Below are 15550 nucleotides of genomic sequence, written 5' to 3' on the forward strand. Positions count from 1 at the left end.
AAACAAAATGCAAAGTATGAGAGTGAAGAAGTGGTGATTTCCTGCATCGGCTTATTTACCTGACGTTTCTCCTGATCATGGAGGCAGGACCGAATGGTAGCCCTGCTGCAGAATGTCCATGCCAGTGAGGAGATGCTTGTTTAATGCTGATTAGGCAGTTGGCAGGTGTAAAATGATACCAGGGAAGGAGAGGCTAGGAAACCATAATTTTAAACAGCATGATGAGTCATTTTATCCATCGGTGGTTTAAGTAGATATATTATGTGTGTTGAAAGGGATGATCATACTACAAGAGGGAGCTACTAAAACATAAGTCTATCTTCTAGTGAAAGCATCCAAGCCCTTGAACGTTTTAACCTTTTTTTTTGTTACAATCACAAACCTTTTGATGACAGACCAACACAAAGTAGTGTATATTTCTACATGGTTTTCAACATATAAAAAAGAAAACCTTTATTTCCTGATAAAAATGTAAAATATGTGGTATGCATTTCTATACAGCCTCCTTTGCTTTAGAAGCCTCAAAATTAAATACAGTGCAGTCACCATCAAAAGTAAATGTGGTCCAACAATCCAGATGTTCTGTTTAGTGCTCAGAGGTTTGTTAAAGAACTTTAATGAACAAACAGCATCATGAAGACCAAGAAACACAGCAGACAGGCCAGGGAAGGAGTTTAAAGCAGGATGAGGTTCTAAAACAATCTGTCAAGCTTTGAGCATCTGACAGAGCACTGTTTCCAAAAGTGGAACAACTGCAAACCAAGCAGAACATTAATCTGAAAAACAGCAAGGATGCCCAGGGTGACTCTGGAAGAGTTGTAGAGGCCCACAGCTCAGGTGGGAGAATCTGAACTAACTCACGTGCTTTATACAAGTCCTTCTCAAAAAATTAGCATATTGTGATAAAGTTCATTATTTTCCATAATGTCATGATGAAAATTTAACATTCATATATTTTAGATTCATTGCACACTAACTGAAATATTTCAGGTCTTTTATTGTCTTAATACGGATGATTTTGGCATACAGCTCATGAAAACCCAAAATTCCTCTCACAAAATTAGCATATCATTAAAAGGGTCTCTAAACGAGCTATGAACCTAATCATCTGAATCAACGAGTTAACTCTAAACACCTGCAAAAGATTCCTGAGGCCTTTAAAACTCCCAGCCTGGTTCATCACTCAAAACCCCAATCATGGGTAAGACTGCCAACCTGACTGCTGTCCAGAAGGCCACTATTGACACCCTAAAGCAAGAGGGTAAGACACAGAAAGAAATTTCTGAACGAATAGGCTGTTCCCAGAGTGCTGTATCAAGGCACCTCAGTGGAAAGTCTGTGGGAAGGAAAAAGTGTGGCAGAAAACGCTGCACAACGAGAAGAGGTGACCGGACCCTGAGGAAGATTGTGGAGAAGGGCTGATTCCAGACCTTGGGGGACCTGCGGAAGCAGTGGACTGAGTCTGGAGTAGAAACATCCAGAGCCACCGTGCACAGGCGTGTGCAGGAAATGGGCTACAGGTGCCGCATTCCCCAGACCTGGGCTACAGAGAAGCAGCAATGGACTGTTGCTCAGTGGTCCAAAGTACTTTTTTCGGATGAAAGCAAATTCTGCATGTCATTCGGAAATCAAGGTGCCAGAGTCTGGAGGAAGACTGGGGAGAAGGAAATGCCAAAATGCCAGAAGTCCAGTGTCAAGTACCCACAGTCAGTGATGGTCTGGGGTGCCGTGTCAGCTGCTGGTGTTGGTCCACTGTGTTTTATCAAGGGCAGGGTCAATGCAGCTAGCTATCAGGAGATTTTGGAGCACTTCATGCTTCCATCTGCTGAAAAGCTTTATGGAGATGAAGATTTCATTTTTCAGCACGACCTGGCACCTGCTCACAGTGCCAAAACCACTGGTAAATGGTTTACTGACCATGGTATAACTGTGCTCAATTGGCCTGCCAACTCTCCTGACCTGAACCCCATAGAGAATCTGTGGGATATTGTGAAGAGAACGTTGAGAGACTCAAGACCCAACACTCTGGATGAGCTAAAGGCCGCTATTGAAGCATCCTGGGCCTCCATAAGACCTCAGCAGCGCCACAGGCTGATTGCCTCCATGCCACGCCGCATTGAAGCGGTCATTTCTGCAAAAGGATTCCCGACCAAGTATTGAGTGCATAACTGTACATGATTATTTGAAGGTTGACGTTTTTTGTATTAAAAACACTTTTCTTTTATTGGTCGGATGAAATATGCTAATTTTGTGAGATAGGAATTTTGGGTTTTCATGAGCTGTATGCCAAAATCATCCGTATTAAGACAATAAAAGACCTGAAATATTTCAGTTAGTGTGCAATGAATCTAAAATATATGAATGTTAAATTTTCATCATGACATCATGGAAAATAATGAACTTTATCACAATATGCTAATATTTTGAGAAGGACCTGTAAATCTCGCCCCCCATGAAAGAGTGTCAAGAAGAACAAAGGGGAGACCAAAATGGAACTTTTTTAGATGCAAAACAAGATCTGTTAGTTGTCCTGATACTAACATTTTAAACGTGATACAATTACTAAGAAAAATACTCGATACCACATTTAATACTTTAACTTCCTTAATTAGGAAGTGTGCCACTGTGTGCTTCCATTTACCCAGTCACTTTGATGTGGATACAAATAAATGTTAGTAATGAGGGACGAATAGAGGATTATTCTATACTCAAATAAATCGTGTTGTGGATACAAAGCCTATTTGTTACAGTGTAAACAAGGATCTGGTCAATGTGAAAGTATTCAGCAGCAGCGCTGTACAATTTCTGTCTTTCTGCTAATTTTGGTGAATATTTGCTCTACCATGACATGTATTACCACATTATTCTCCAGTGCCACTCCTTCACAAATAGGCACTTCTTTAACTTGCCCTGTCAAACGAAAGTCCTTCTAAAATAAATTGAAGCTTGTTGTAACATGGCGTGTATAAGAACTTCAAAGGGTATAAATACTTTTGCAATACAACATAAAAAATATGCCAGCTTTCAGACTTGTCATGTGAAACCAAAATCGAACCTTCGGGCATACATGCAAAACTGTGTGTGAAACAGAAAAGCAACACACCACACACACTCCCACTGCAATGTGGATAAAACGGTAATCACACAAACCTCGCTAACATCTGCAACCAATAACATGTGTTATATTTATGCCCAATAACTCTAAACACTGCCCAGCTTAATGTTTTTTGTTGTGATGCATATAAAAAACCTCTACTTCCTGTTGAATAGAGTACACCTTAATTGTGCTGCAGCAGCAAATAACCTGCCTTTGTGCTCACAACAAGACTCAGCAAGAGGGGATGAAAGCTTTCACTGACCCTCGACTCCTTCAAGTCCAAAATGGGTATCCATGGCAACTGATTTTTTTTTTTAACCTCGACCAATACTGATGTCGGAGCCACTAAAGCAACTGGTCTTGATCTATCAGAGAAAGGTCACAGCCCACACTGGCGTCTCAATGACAGCTTGAGCTTTGGTTAGTTTTGCTTGAGCTCTCTCCCATAATTCTTTCTTTACGGCCTGTGGCGGTTCAGTCGTAGAGCCACACACATCCCAGTGACATAAGATTACTCAAATCGAGAAAAGTGCAGTTGTAGCTGTGAGGGAACATTCACAGCTAAGGTGTGAAGATGAGTGGTTGTTTAGCAGTGCCACAGTTCTGTCAAGGAACACGTTAGTAGGTTTAGCATATAAAACGAACAATTACCTGAAGATCAAACTTATCAAGTCTGTTGAAATATGCAAATATTTGAATGCATCCCTGGCATTCCTTGCAGATCATTTTGACTAATTTCCATATGTAGAAATGTGTGTCGATGACCATCCTTCTGGTATCCTCTCCAAAGAATAATGCATTAATGTCAGCCTTATTTTAGCACCAGGAAGCAGTTTTGACAAGATGTCTTCAATAAGCTTTGAAGCCTCTCTTTGCTGTAGAAGGCTTGTGTCGCCTGGTCCTCTTTAAGGATGAACACTCATCCTGCGCTGTGGAGTCTTGATGTGCTAGAAAAGGGAGGATGTAGTGAAACAGATGCAGTATGCTTCCTAATGTTTTATTGCACCCTAAACCTTTTCACGTGTCCTCACATTATAACCACAAACTATAGTGTATTGTACTGGGATTTTATGTCATAGACCAATAAATGGCAGTGCCTTATTGTGGAGTGGGACAACAATCTGAAAAGTGTGGTGTGAGATTCACTGCAGTTTCAGCTGCAGGTCTTTATTACTCTACCTGTTTTGCATATCTAGAGACTCATTTTTGATTTTGTTTGTATATCGTTTTTGCAAAATAACTCAAGCTCAGTCACATTGGATGGAAACTTCCTTTTACAAACCTTGCCACAGATTCTAATTGGATTTAGTTCTGGACTTTGACTGGGCCATTTTAACACATGAACATAGTTTGATCTAAACCATTCCATTGTAGCTCTGGCTGTATGTTTAGGGTTGTTATCCTGCTTGAAGGTGAACCTCCACCCCAGTCTCATCTCTTTCGAAGCTTCTAACAGAATTTTTTCCAGAGTCTCCCTGTATTTAGCTCCACCCATTTTCCCATCAGCTCTGACCAGCTTCTTTGTCTCTGCTGAAGAAAAGCAGTGCTATAGCATGATGTGGCTATCTAAAGGACTTAAGCCTCATCTGACACAAACACCTACTTCCACGTTTGCCGTGTGTCCCACATTGCTGTCTGAAAATATCAAGCATGATTTCCTGACTGTCATGCAATGGAGTTTTTCTTTCCACTTTTCTATAAAGACCAGATTTGTATGAGTGTGTTACTTGTTCTGAGCTTCCACCTGAGCTGTGGATCTATGCAACTCCTCCAGAGTTACCATGGGCTCTTTTCGATGAATTCACTCCTTGCCCAGCCTGTCAGTGTAGGTAGATAGATAGCAGGTTTGCCGATGTGCAATACTCTTTCTATTTTTGAGTGATATTGACCTAACCTGCTTTAAAATCCACAACTTCCTTGCTGACCTGTCTGCTGTGTTCCTTGGACTTCATGAAGCCATTTGTTGACTTGATGTTTCCTTACAAACATTTGAGGCCTTCACAGAACAGGTGGATTTATACTGATTTATGCTGCTGAAGGCAATATCCAGGGTTGCATTGGATTTTATTTAGGGGTGTTAGAGTAAAGTGGCTCACTTGTTAAATTTTTGTTTTGGAAAGGGGTTTGATTATTTTGCAGGAGAACATTAATGTGTGCGTGTTTACGTTTAAAAGAAAAAGAAACAAGAAATAAGCAGTAGAAGACAAAAAGCAAGGGAGCAGGTGGGGTCAGGATGAATTAAGGATCAGCTGCAGGGATTAGGCCCCGTCAGACAGGGTGGAGTCACTGCCGATCCAGCCTCCTGTCTTACCCCCGCGCTCTGATCCAGTGAGTGAATCCATGGAGGCCTGAGCACCAACATTGACTGGGACAGAGAAATGCTCCGTGTACAGTGAAGAAGCTCAGCCAGATATAAAGACACGATGGAGAACATCTCTGTCTCGGTTTCCGAGCTCTGCTCGGACAGCTGGAGCATTTGGACTGAACTCTGCTGTGATCCATGACATGGGAGATTAAGCTGCTGTCTTCTCCTGAGCCGTGGACTCATTCTTTTGATCATAAACCACAGAAAAACTGAGGTACAGTATAGTAAAGTAGCAGTATGGCTCATAGTTTGTACTTGCTTGTCTTGTTTTATCTTTGTGCTTTTATACATTTTTCCTTTTGCTAAAATTGCTCTTTTGAGGACAGAAGAGAAACCATTCAAACAGAAAAGGAGATTTTTGAGGTTGTAACGTTGTTGAAATGACTCTAACAGGTGAGGAGTACAGTAGAAGGTGTCCATAGTCCAATGATTTAAATAGCCTCTCTGTTCCAAAAGTAATCCCAGACTTACATGGTTTCCTTGTAGGCTTTAGCTGTTTATTTCTGCATGTGACCCTCTGTCTCTGGTCTAGACATCACAACAGCTGTGATAAAAATTGGATTGCAATTTCTGGGACTGTTGTTCCTGCTTAAGCTCAGAATCTTGTTCAACTTTTACTTCATTTTATTATTTCCTCAGGTCAGATGTGCACCCAATTAGTCCTAATTTCTCAGGAAATAATTGAAAGAAAAAAAATGACCCAAATGGAGACTAATTTTAGAATGCTACTGGCGCAGCAGCAATGGATGTTTCCTTTGCACGCAGGTTAATGAGGTGTGGGAAATGATTCGCACATTCTGAACATCCAATTACCTGCTTTAATTAAAACATGTTTGAGTCAGACAGCCACGGCTGCACATTTATAAGGTTTGGTCAGCACAGCCACAGACGTTTTTAGAAGGTTTATACTCCTAGATGAATTGTCTCCATGGACAGTTAGTGGGGAGGCTTGATAAAAGGCTGGCAGAATGCTCCAAGCTTTTAGGACGGTTCACGTCAAAACAATAAATAGGGCAGGTCAGCCGATTAAAAGGAAGATGATGGGAGAGAGAAAGCATTGTAGATGCTGTTCCTCACAGATTGGGTTATGTAGATAATCTTCAAGGCTACGTCTGCCAAGATGGAACAATGTTTCTTGTTCCCTATATTTATGCCATTGCACACCATTTGGTAACCTTTTCTGACGGATCTCCGTCTGCACACATCCTTCCTTCCTTCATTCATTTTCAATACTTTCTATTGGTTTGTCAGGACAAAATGTCTTAAGCCACATCCAACCCTCTAAAGGAAAGAAGCTGTATTGGTAGAGGAACACTTAATGGAAATGGTGTCTTCAGTGCACCACAGATGCCTACCATCAAATCAATGTACATACTGTGTCACTGGCCGTGTTATTGACTCAGCTTTTGTTTTTAGTGAAGCTGAGTTTGCAGATGGAGTGCATGTTACATTGCAGCATTCAAAGATGAGCTGCAGCATTTCGATCTTACAAATCTGCAGCTGTAAATATTTTAAACGTTTTTTGTCACTTTTAAGTGATTTTCTTTGCTGGAGTACCTACTGTATAAAGATGAGGCATCTGATCTGACCTTCTGTCCTCAACAGAGCTTCTGTTTTTGTGCTTATTTGTGCGTGGATCTTTGTGCTGCCTGATGACCTCTAACCTTAGAGGAGCTACAAGCTTTTAGGATTACAGATGGACACACCCCTCATAAGGGACATTTCACTGCTATTTATCAGGATGTCAGTACCAGCTCCTGTAGGGCAGTCTCTTCCTAGATGTTTTTCCCTTAATGTCTGACATGCATGGATACAACACGGGTTCGTCCCTTGATCCTAGGTTAGATAGAAAAGGCCCAACTATGATTAATACCAAGCTGTAAAAATTCAATTCAATTCAAAGATACTTTATTGCTCCCTGAGGGGAAATTAGAAAATGAAACCATGTAATGTAAACATTATGATAGTAAAAATTTGTTAAATTTTCAAAGAAAGTCTAGAAACTCCACAGAAGGAACATTCAAACAAATAGGGGATAATTGTAGGTATGTATAGAAGCACATGTAAGATAAAATCTAACTATTTTGAGTTTGGGATAAATATGAATGTGGGAATGTGTGAGAGCAGTGTGTGGAAAACAGCAAGAGCTTTGGGAACAGGCACTCCACAAGCTGCCATGGAGCTTTTGATTCCGTCTCATGAACGCCATCCTGTTATCCTCACTGCAGCTTCCAAAGATAAAAAGCAGACTGAATGTCATGGACATAAATCCATGATAAGTGGCCGTGATTTTCAATATGCTGCGTTTATAGCCTTCAGAAAAAAAGCAGTTATCACAGTTAAACTAAATGATGCTGTAGCAATATTTAGAAACATTAATCAGCTTTATATATGCTGGAGACCTTAATTACTGGAGCATTGAGGTGCAGGTGGAAAGCAATGAAGTGTCCCTTTGGGTCCACACGGATATTTAGAAACTCCTTAGGAGCAATTCAGCAGCAGAGGAAGATGAAACGTGGAACATAGGAGTGTTTTTATCAAGCCAGGATGCAGCTCCCCTCCCATCCGGAGCAGAGCGAGGAGGCGGGGCTTGGCTTATTCCTTATTAAGTACTGACAGGCTCTCACTCTCATAGCAGGGAGAGAGTGTGTAAGGGAGAGGGGGCAGTCAGCCGCACTGATTTAATGCCTGCACCCTGAGCTCTCTTGCGTGTGTTTCTGTGTGCTCCTTCATTTCTTCACTCACACACTAGAGTGAATTGGATTCCCGATCACCCTCCGACCTTCCACCCTCGACCGTTCCTCGCCGCACCCCCGCCCCCTTGTTTCCTTCCCTTGCCCCCGCCGAGGGAGCTCCGGCCAGCCCCATGATGAAGGAGGAGGGCCTGCTGAACCGTCGACGTTTCTCCACGTGCGGCGGGACGGCATCGGTTCGACCCCCACACCCGGACGGACGCAAGCTCATCCGCAACGCCTCTTTCGGGGGCTATAACGAGCTGTCGCCCATCTCACTACCAGGTGGGTGTGTGACAGCATGGATGCTCCCGAGTGGGGGCACGGCAGACACTATTAGGTGTAGCTTGTGGTCACTGGAAGACATTTTGCTCTGTTTATGCTGCAAGGAGATGTCATATATTAGTTTGACAGATTTCTACTGCAGAGTTTGGATTCACTTTAGGACTGGGAGAGTTGTCTCAGAATGACCATCATGCTGTATTTTACTACCTTCTTAGTGTTGTGACAAGACCAACAGTCCTCACAGCTCTTAAACGTTTTTTATAGTCATGTTTATGAATCTGTAGTAAAGCAACTGTGCTGGGAGGTTATATTCCTTTCTGCTCATCGGGGAGAAAAAAAACTTTAGAAAGTGTCTGAAACTGGGAAACATTAGCTATGCTCTACACTTCATTTTTTCCTCCTTATAATCTCAGTTTCAAATGTTCTGGCTTCCGGATTTAACACATCACTCATGACACCACCATACACAGCGAAACTAGGGTTTTTGGGACTAGTAGCGTCAGTTTAAATTGGTCATTTTTTGCACGACTTTATCAGTCTCTCCCATCATCGTGGAGGAACTCCGAACAGCTTTTCTTTACATCGTCGCTTCAGTTTATTGGGATTTACAGGCTTTTGTTTCTGCACAAGTCTCAGAGGTTCCTGCCACATAATTCCAGTCAGCCTGGACTTTGACTAGGTCATCACCATTGTTTACTTTTTCATAGATTTTGTTGCATATTTACTGCTGTGTTTTGGTACTGTCCTATTCGTCTCCCAATGGTATACAGAGGACTTCATGCTCAACTAAAGGTCATTAAGGTGCCCAGGTCCTGTGGCTTCCAAGCCCAAATCACGACCCCTCCAACAAGATGCTTGACAGTTGGTATCAGGTCCTGATGGTGCCTGCTTTGTGCAGATCCTGGTCAAAGATCTCCACTTGGTCACTTCTCTACCAAGGACAAAGTTCCAGAAGTCTTTCAGTTCATTCAGATGCAACTTGCAGACTTTTCAATAATCTTTAAGGTCTGATTTGCCAATTCCACTTTTCTTTATTGGGACAATATCAAATGCACACTCATGTTTGTACATTTTCATTCATTGCAACAGTTAAATATAGCTAACATTGACCTTCTAGGCATTAATACACGCTAAATGCTGCTTTATGTAAATAGTGGTATGGAATCCAACAGAAGATGAAGGCAAGTCATCATAACACCCATGTTTGCACCAAGCATATGTCCCTTAGCTCTGTCAAATTTTCAGTTGAAACAAAGAGGCATTCATGTGTTTAGTGACTGAAAAAAGCAGGAGTTTTCAGTTTTGCTGCATATTTTATTCATAGTTTATTCACTGAATGCATGACAGATATTGGAGTTAGATAAGCTTGTCCAAACTGATAGATGGACTCCCCTTCTTTGGTCCAGCTTAACACAGGTTCCTGTCATTCCTCAATGAAAGTGCAGGAACAATCCTTGTTTTCTAAAGTGCCTTTAATACTACAGTAAATGAAGGATTAAATCAATTTACAAACCATTAGTTTGTAAAATGCCTGTCTGTGATCTTTGTTTTGTTCATCCTGATGAGAAGAGCACTGACCTGGAGGCAGACAGCTGGCAACCACTCCCGCTTTCATAGAGAACATGTCCCCTGTTCCACCTTTCCTGATGACTATTTTTAACCTTTGTGAAACCCAGTAAAGACTGACTGTGCACAAACCTTGTTTTCTAGCCACCAACGGCTGCAGTATTTATGACTTTCCTTCCCTAGCTTGTAACTCTGTCCTCTTGTGTTTGCCAGTCTGAGTGTCAGAGCTTTAGGCTGTCTCAGGAACAGTTGTTGAGGGAAGAAAGTGTTGGCTGGAGATTTACTCACAAGCCGGCTTCTTTCCTCTTCGAAAGTACCTCCTCCAGCTATACAAATCTTTCAGACTTCAAGACAGCATCTGAGTCATACTGTGTTTCTCCTCTCACAGCCCCGGCTCCATTTATCTTAATTTTTGACATTCAGCTACCAGACGCGAGCTTTAAGAACCTCTGAGAGAGATAACTGTAGCAGGCAGGTTGAATTAACCCACTTCTCTTTTTGTGGGTTTAGATTTTCTTGTGAGCCCAAATGTCTGTTTCATTGTTTTAGATTTCACTCCCACACCTCTCATCTGCAGTGTTTCATACAAAGTAACTCTATGCTAGCTTACTTTATTTAGTTTGAAAGCTGGTTAATGTATGCTGTGCACTATAGTTGGGAAAATGCTGTGTCCGAGTTAGAGTCCAAGGTCCTTTGTTATCCTCTCTTCACTCCTGCAGGTTTTAGGCTTTAGGTCTGCGGACTGAAATGGCTATAGAGATGATGGATACATTTGAGTTTGGTGAGCCATTTCTGTACTGAACTGGCCATATGTTCTAGATAAGTATCCACTTTAAAGATCTACTGACGACCGAGTTTTCTAGTAGAGTCCAACTGATTTTTTTGGTAAAAATGATCAGCGATCAGCGATCAAACATTTGTGGCCAATTCCCAAACTCCAGTTGTTGCCAAAACTGATTTTAGATGAGTCTAACCTCTCTTTGAGAACTATAATTAAAATGGTTTCCAGCCTTTCTGTGGTGAGCGGTTATTTTTATGGTACGATCAGAGGCAATGTCACACTGTGTGTATAGGAGAGAATTTGCTGTAAAACATGGTTCTACCAACATAAGACAATTACATTTAGAAATGTTAAAAGCATTTTATATTAGTGATGAGCACATTTACTGATTAGTTGTTAGCATTACTAACTGGGTAAATAGAATTCTTTGTATTTCCTTGAGAATGTTGACTCTTTTCTTAACTAAATGTTTTCCAAGTGGGTCCGAGCTTTTCCGAATCCAGTTTGAAAGCTCAGAAGTACAAAACTAACATTGAATACCTGACTTTTCCTCTTGCCTTCAACCACTTCACATCCACACCAAAGAGGGCCGTGAGTAGCTTGATCTGGTAGTGCTTAGGTGTGGTGCGTTCACTGATCTCGGGGCAATTAGATGGAATCTTTAAATATAAAATATATACCAGTTGGCATAATAAATTAAACTTGGCAGCATTTATAACTAGGATTGACTTTGACTCTATAAGATTCTTTTGAGTTGTCTGAATCAGCACTAGGTAAATTGTATTGAAGTGAATTTGTTGATGTGTTTCTAATTTTTATCAGAAGTTCATAAAGCAGTGTGCTCTGACAAGGTTCCCAGTACATTTGGAAGAGTTAGAGGCCCACAGCATCACAGATCCTACACTAGACCCAATATAGTAGATGGGCTAAAAGAAATGAGCCTCTGTGTCACATCATATTTCTGCTTAGATATATGTATTTTAAATGAGTTGTTATATGACCCTTAAAGTACTTTTAAACAAATATTCCTTAATTTGAGATGTTTTTCCAACTGAAGAAATGTATTCTAAAAGTTGAATTTCTTAACATCTCATAGATTACTCTACAGGGATAAAAGATGAATTCATATAAGGTTTTTTACACCTCTTTTCCTTGAATGCTAACAAGTGGATCTGTCTGTAGCCTGAATATGACTGGAAAACTCAAAGATGATAATTACTACAGATGTAGGTTTTGTATCACTGCTGAGCTAAACAGGCAACGATATAATTGTCTATCAGTCTATGAGTATATTACTCAGTAGTCGTGGATAAATATCTCCACACTTGTCATTTCTGTTACAAACATAAACGGTTGTAAGGCATCAGCATCTGTAACATAGAGGACCCTTTGTTGCCAAGGAGATGATGGGCTATTTGAGGATAAATGATGTCTGATGGTAAAATAAATAGAAAGATAGTTGCCGTCAAACATTGACTGTTTTTAAAAGATAGAATAATAAATGTAACAATTTCGTATTTTGCCCTGCAGCGAGATGTTGATCATGTTTGAGTGTTTGGTAAGAATAAGACATCTTGTTGGACCAGTCGGAAATCAGGATGAGCAGGATTACTGCTGTTTTAACAATTTGTTCGAAAAATAACAAAACAAAATGCTCATTGTTGGTTACCACCCCACCACTGGGCTGTGCTTTTATTTTGATTCAAAGTGTCTATTTAAGTACCGCAGCTATAGTTTTATTAACCCTAAATTGCAGTTTGATTGTCCTTCTTATATGAATATATATGACAGGAGAACTGCCTCATGGTAAATATAAACTTCCCCACCAGAAAAATATAAATAGATCACCCACGCAAAACTGCTACCATGGCAATACAAGCTAAATCCCCTTCTGTTATTCAGACATCTATGCCTAAAATATCTCTCCACCCAAAGGAAAATGGGTTTTCTCTTTATTAAGGTGCCTGAGTGAAAACAGAAAGAGACCACAGCCTTTCTAATGTGGCTTCATCCACGTCATTTCTTTTCTTATTTCTGTTCACCGACGGGCTGACAAAGAACAGCGCTTAATGGCTGCAGCGAGAACGTCACGTCTTAGATCTTAGCTGTGCACAGCAGAGTGGTCAAAAATACCTTTTTAAGAAAAGCTAAAGTTTCCTTCAGTTCGAGGAAGAACCTAAAGCTCTATCGGGTTAATTTATTTAGATACATTTTACATGACAGACACGGATAGAAAAGAAACATTGATTACATTTACTACCACTTTCATTGTGGAGAGAGAAAATAATGACCAATAAAGAATATTATCAGTCTTCTGGAATATCCATTAGTAAGCAGATTAATTCACAGCTGAAGAAGGTTTAAGGGGTGGGTATAAAAACAGCCTCCATCAAAACGTCTGTCCCAGTAAGAAAGTCATGGTGCCAAACAGGTGATCAGTTCATGTCTGACCTCAGAATGCCAACAAAGTTTGTTTTAAAAAAGCTGGAAATTCGTGTTGAATGTTCATGACCTTTGTGTCCTGAAGCTACTGGAAAAGAGGTCATCTTGCTTTTAGCAATACCTTCATAACCATTGTCACTGGTACCACAGTAAACCCAGTTCACTGCTCCTCCCAATGCATGTTACCTTAACATAGAATTTCACACTATATTTATCCATAATCTTTACCATAGTATCGGTGTCTGCAACCACAAAGTAATGGTGAGGTGCAGCATTTACAACAAAGTATAGAGTACAGGTCCTTCTAAAAATATTAGCATATTGTGATAAAGTTCATTATTTTCCATAATGTAATGATGAAAATTTAACATTCATATATTTTAGATTCATTGAACACTAACTGAAATATTTCAGGTCTTTTATTGTCTAAATACGGATGATTTTGGCATACAGCTCATGAAAACCCAAAATTCCTATCTCACAAAATTAGCATATCATTAAAAGGGTCTCTAAACGAGCTATGAACCTAATCATCTGAATCAACGAGTTAACTCTAAACACCTGCAAAAGATTCCTGAGGCCTTTAAAACTCCCAGCCTGGTTCATCACTTAAAACCCCAATCATGGGTAAGACTGCCGACCTGACTGCTGTCCAGAAGGCCACTATTGACACCCTCAAGCAAGAGGGTAAGACACAGAAAGAAATTTCTGAACGAATAGGCTGTTCCCAGAGTGCTGTATCAAGGCACCTCAGTGTCTGTGGGAAGGAAAAAGTGTGGCAGAAAACGCTGCACAACGAGAAGAGGTGACCGGACCTTGAGGAAGATTGTGGACAAGGGCCGATTCCAGACCTTGGGGGACCTGCGGAAGCAGTGGACTGAGTCTGGAGTAGAAACATCCAGAGCCACCGTGCACAGGCGTGTGCAGGAAATGGGCTACAGGTGCCGCATTCCCCAGGTCAAGCCACTTTTGCACCAGAAACAGCGGCAGAAGCGCCTGACCTGGGCTACAGAGAAGCAGCACTGGACTGTTGCTCAGTGGTCCAAAGTACTTTTTTCGGATGAAAGCAAATTCTGCATGTCATTCGGAAATCAAGGTGCCAGAGTCTGGAGGAAGACTGGGGAGAAGGAAATGCCAAAATGCCAGAAGTCCAGTGTCAAGTACCCACAGTCAGTGATGGTCTGGGGTGCCGTGTCAGCTGCTGGTGTTGGTCAACTGTGTTTTATCAAGGGCAGGGTCAATGCAGCTAGCTATCAGGAGATTTTGGAGCACTTCATGCTTCCATCTGCTGAAAAGCTTTATGGAGATGAAGATTTCATTTTTCAGCACGACCTGGCACCTGCTCACAGTGCCATAACCACTGGTAAATGGTTTACTGACCGTGGTATCACTGTGCTCAATTGGCCTGCCAACACTCTTGACCTGAACCCCATAGAGAATCTGTGGGATATTGTGAAGAGAACGTTGAGAGACTCAAGACCCAACACTCTGGATGAGCTAAAGGCCGCTATTGAAGCATCCTGGGCCTCCATAAGACCTCAGCAGTGCCACAGGCTGATTGCCTCCATGCCACGCCGCACTGAAGCAGTCATTTCTGCAAAAGGATTCCCAACCAAGTATTGAGTGCATAACTGTACATGATTATTTGAAGGTTGACGTTTTTTGTATTAAAAACACTTTTCTTTTATTGGTCGGATGAAATATGCTAATTTTGTGAGATAGGAATTTTGGGTTTTCATGAGCTGTATGCCAAAATCATCCGTATTAAGACAATAAAAGACTTGAAATATTTCAGTTAGCGTGCAATGAATCTAAAATATATGAATGTTAAATTTTCATCATGACATTATGGAAAATAATGAACTTTATCACAATATGCTAATATTTTGAGAAGGACCTGTATATTGTTAATAGTGTTGGGTCACTCCTCAACATCATCGTACAGTTGTGCAAAGTGAAAGTTGGATATTAATTCATTCCACATAGTTATTTATTTTTAAAGGTTTATTTCTGTTCATTCTGATTAATGTGGTATTAAGTAATATTGAAATTTTCTGAGAAACAGAATTTTGGGTTTTCATTAAATGTCAGCCAGGATCCTAAACAGAAACAAATGCTTGACATCGATCCCTATGTGTGTATTGAATCGTATCTGTCAACCCAGATGACTCCGACGGTTTAGACGTGTCCTGACATCAGATGTAAAACTGTTGTGATTTGGGGGTGAACCTGTTTAAGTTTGCTCTCCTTTAATTCTGGTTTTTACCTCTAGGTATGGCTAG

General features: G+C 40.9%; 1 protein-coding gene across 7 annotated transcripts in view; it reads left to right on the forward strand.

Moving 5' to 3' along the window:
• Positions 1-15550, forward strand: part of osbpl8 (oxysterol binding protein-like 8) — a 98840-nt gene that overhangs the window by 46502 nt on the left and 36788 nt on the right. The window contains exon 1 of one of the 7 annotated variants that reach the window (XM_047389569.1): positions 8103-8479. The exons of 5 other annotated variants lie outside the window; for them this stretch is intronic. In XM_047389569.1, the coding sequence (XP_047245525.1) occupies positions 8329-8479 (151 nt within the window). In that variant the 5' untranslated portion in view covers positions 8103-8328. Of the gene's footprint in view, positions 1-8102; positions 8480-15550 lie in introns of those variants that run through there. One more of the 7 variants, XM_047389566.1, reaches the window with a different exon arrangement.

The sequence above is a fragment of the Girardinichthys multiradiatus genome, chromosome 17 (genome assembly GCF_021462225.1).
Source record: "Girardinichthys multiradiatus isolate DD_20200921_A chromosome 17, DD_fGirMul_XY1, whole genome shotgun sequence".
Classification (NCBI taxonomy): domain Eukaryota; kingdom Metazoa; phylum Chordata; class Actinopteri; order Cyprinodontiformes; family Goodeidae; genus Girardinichthys; species Girardinichthys multiradiatus.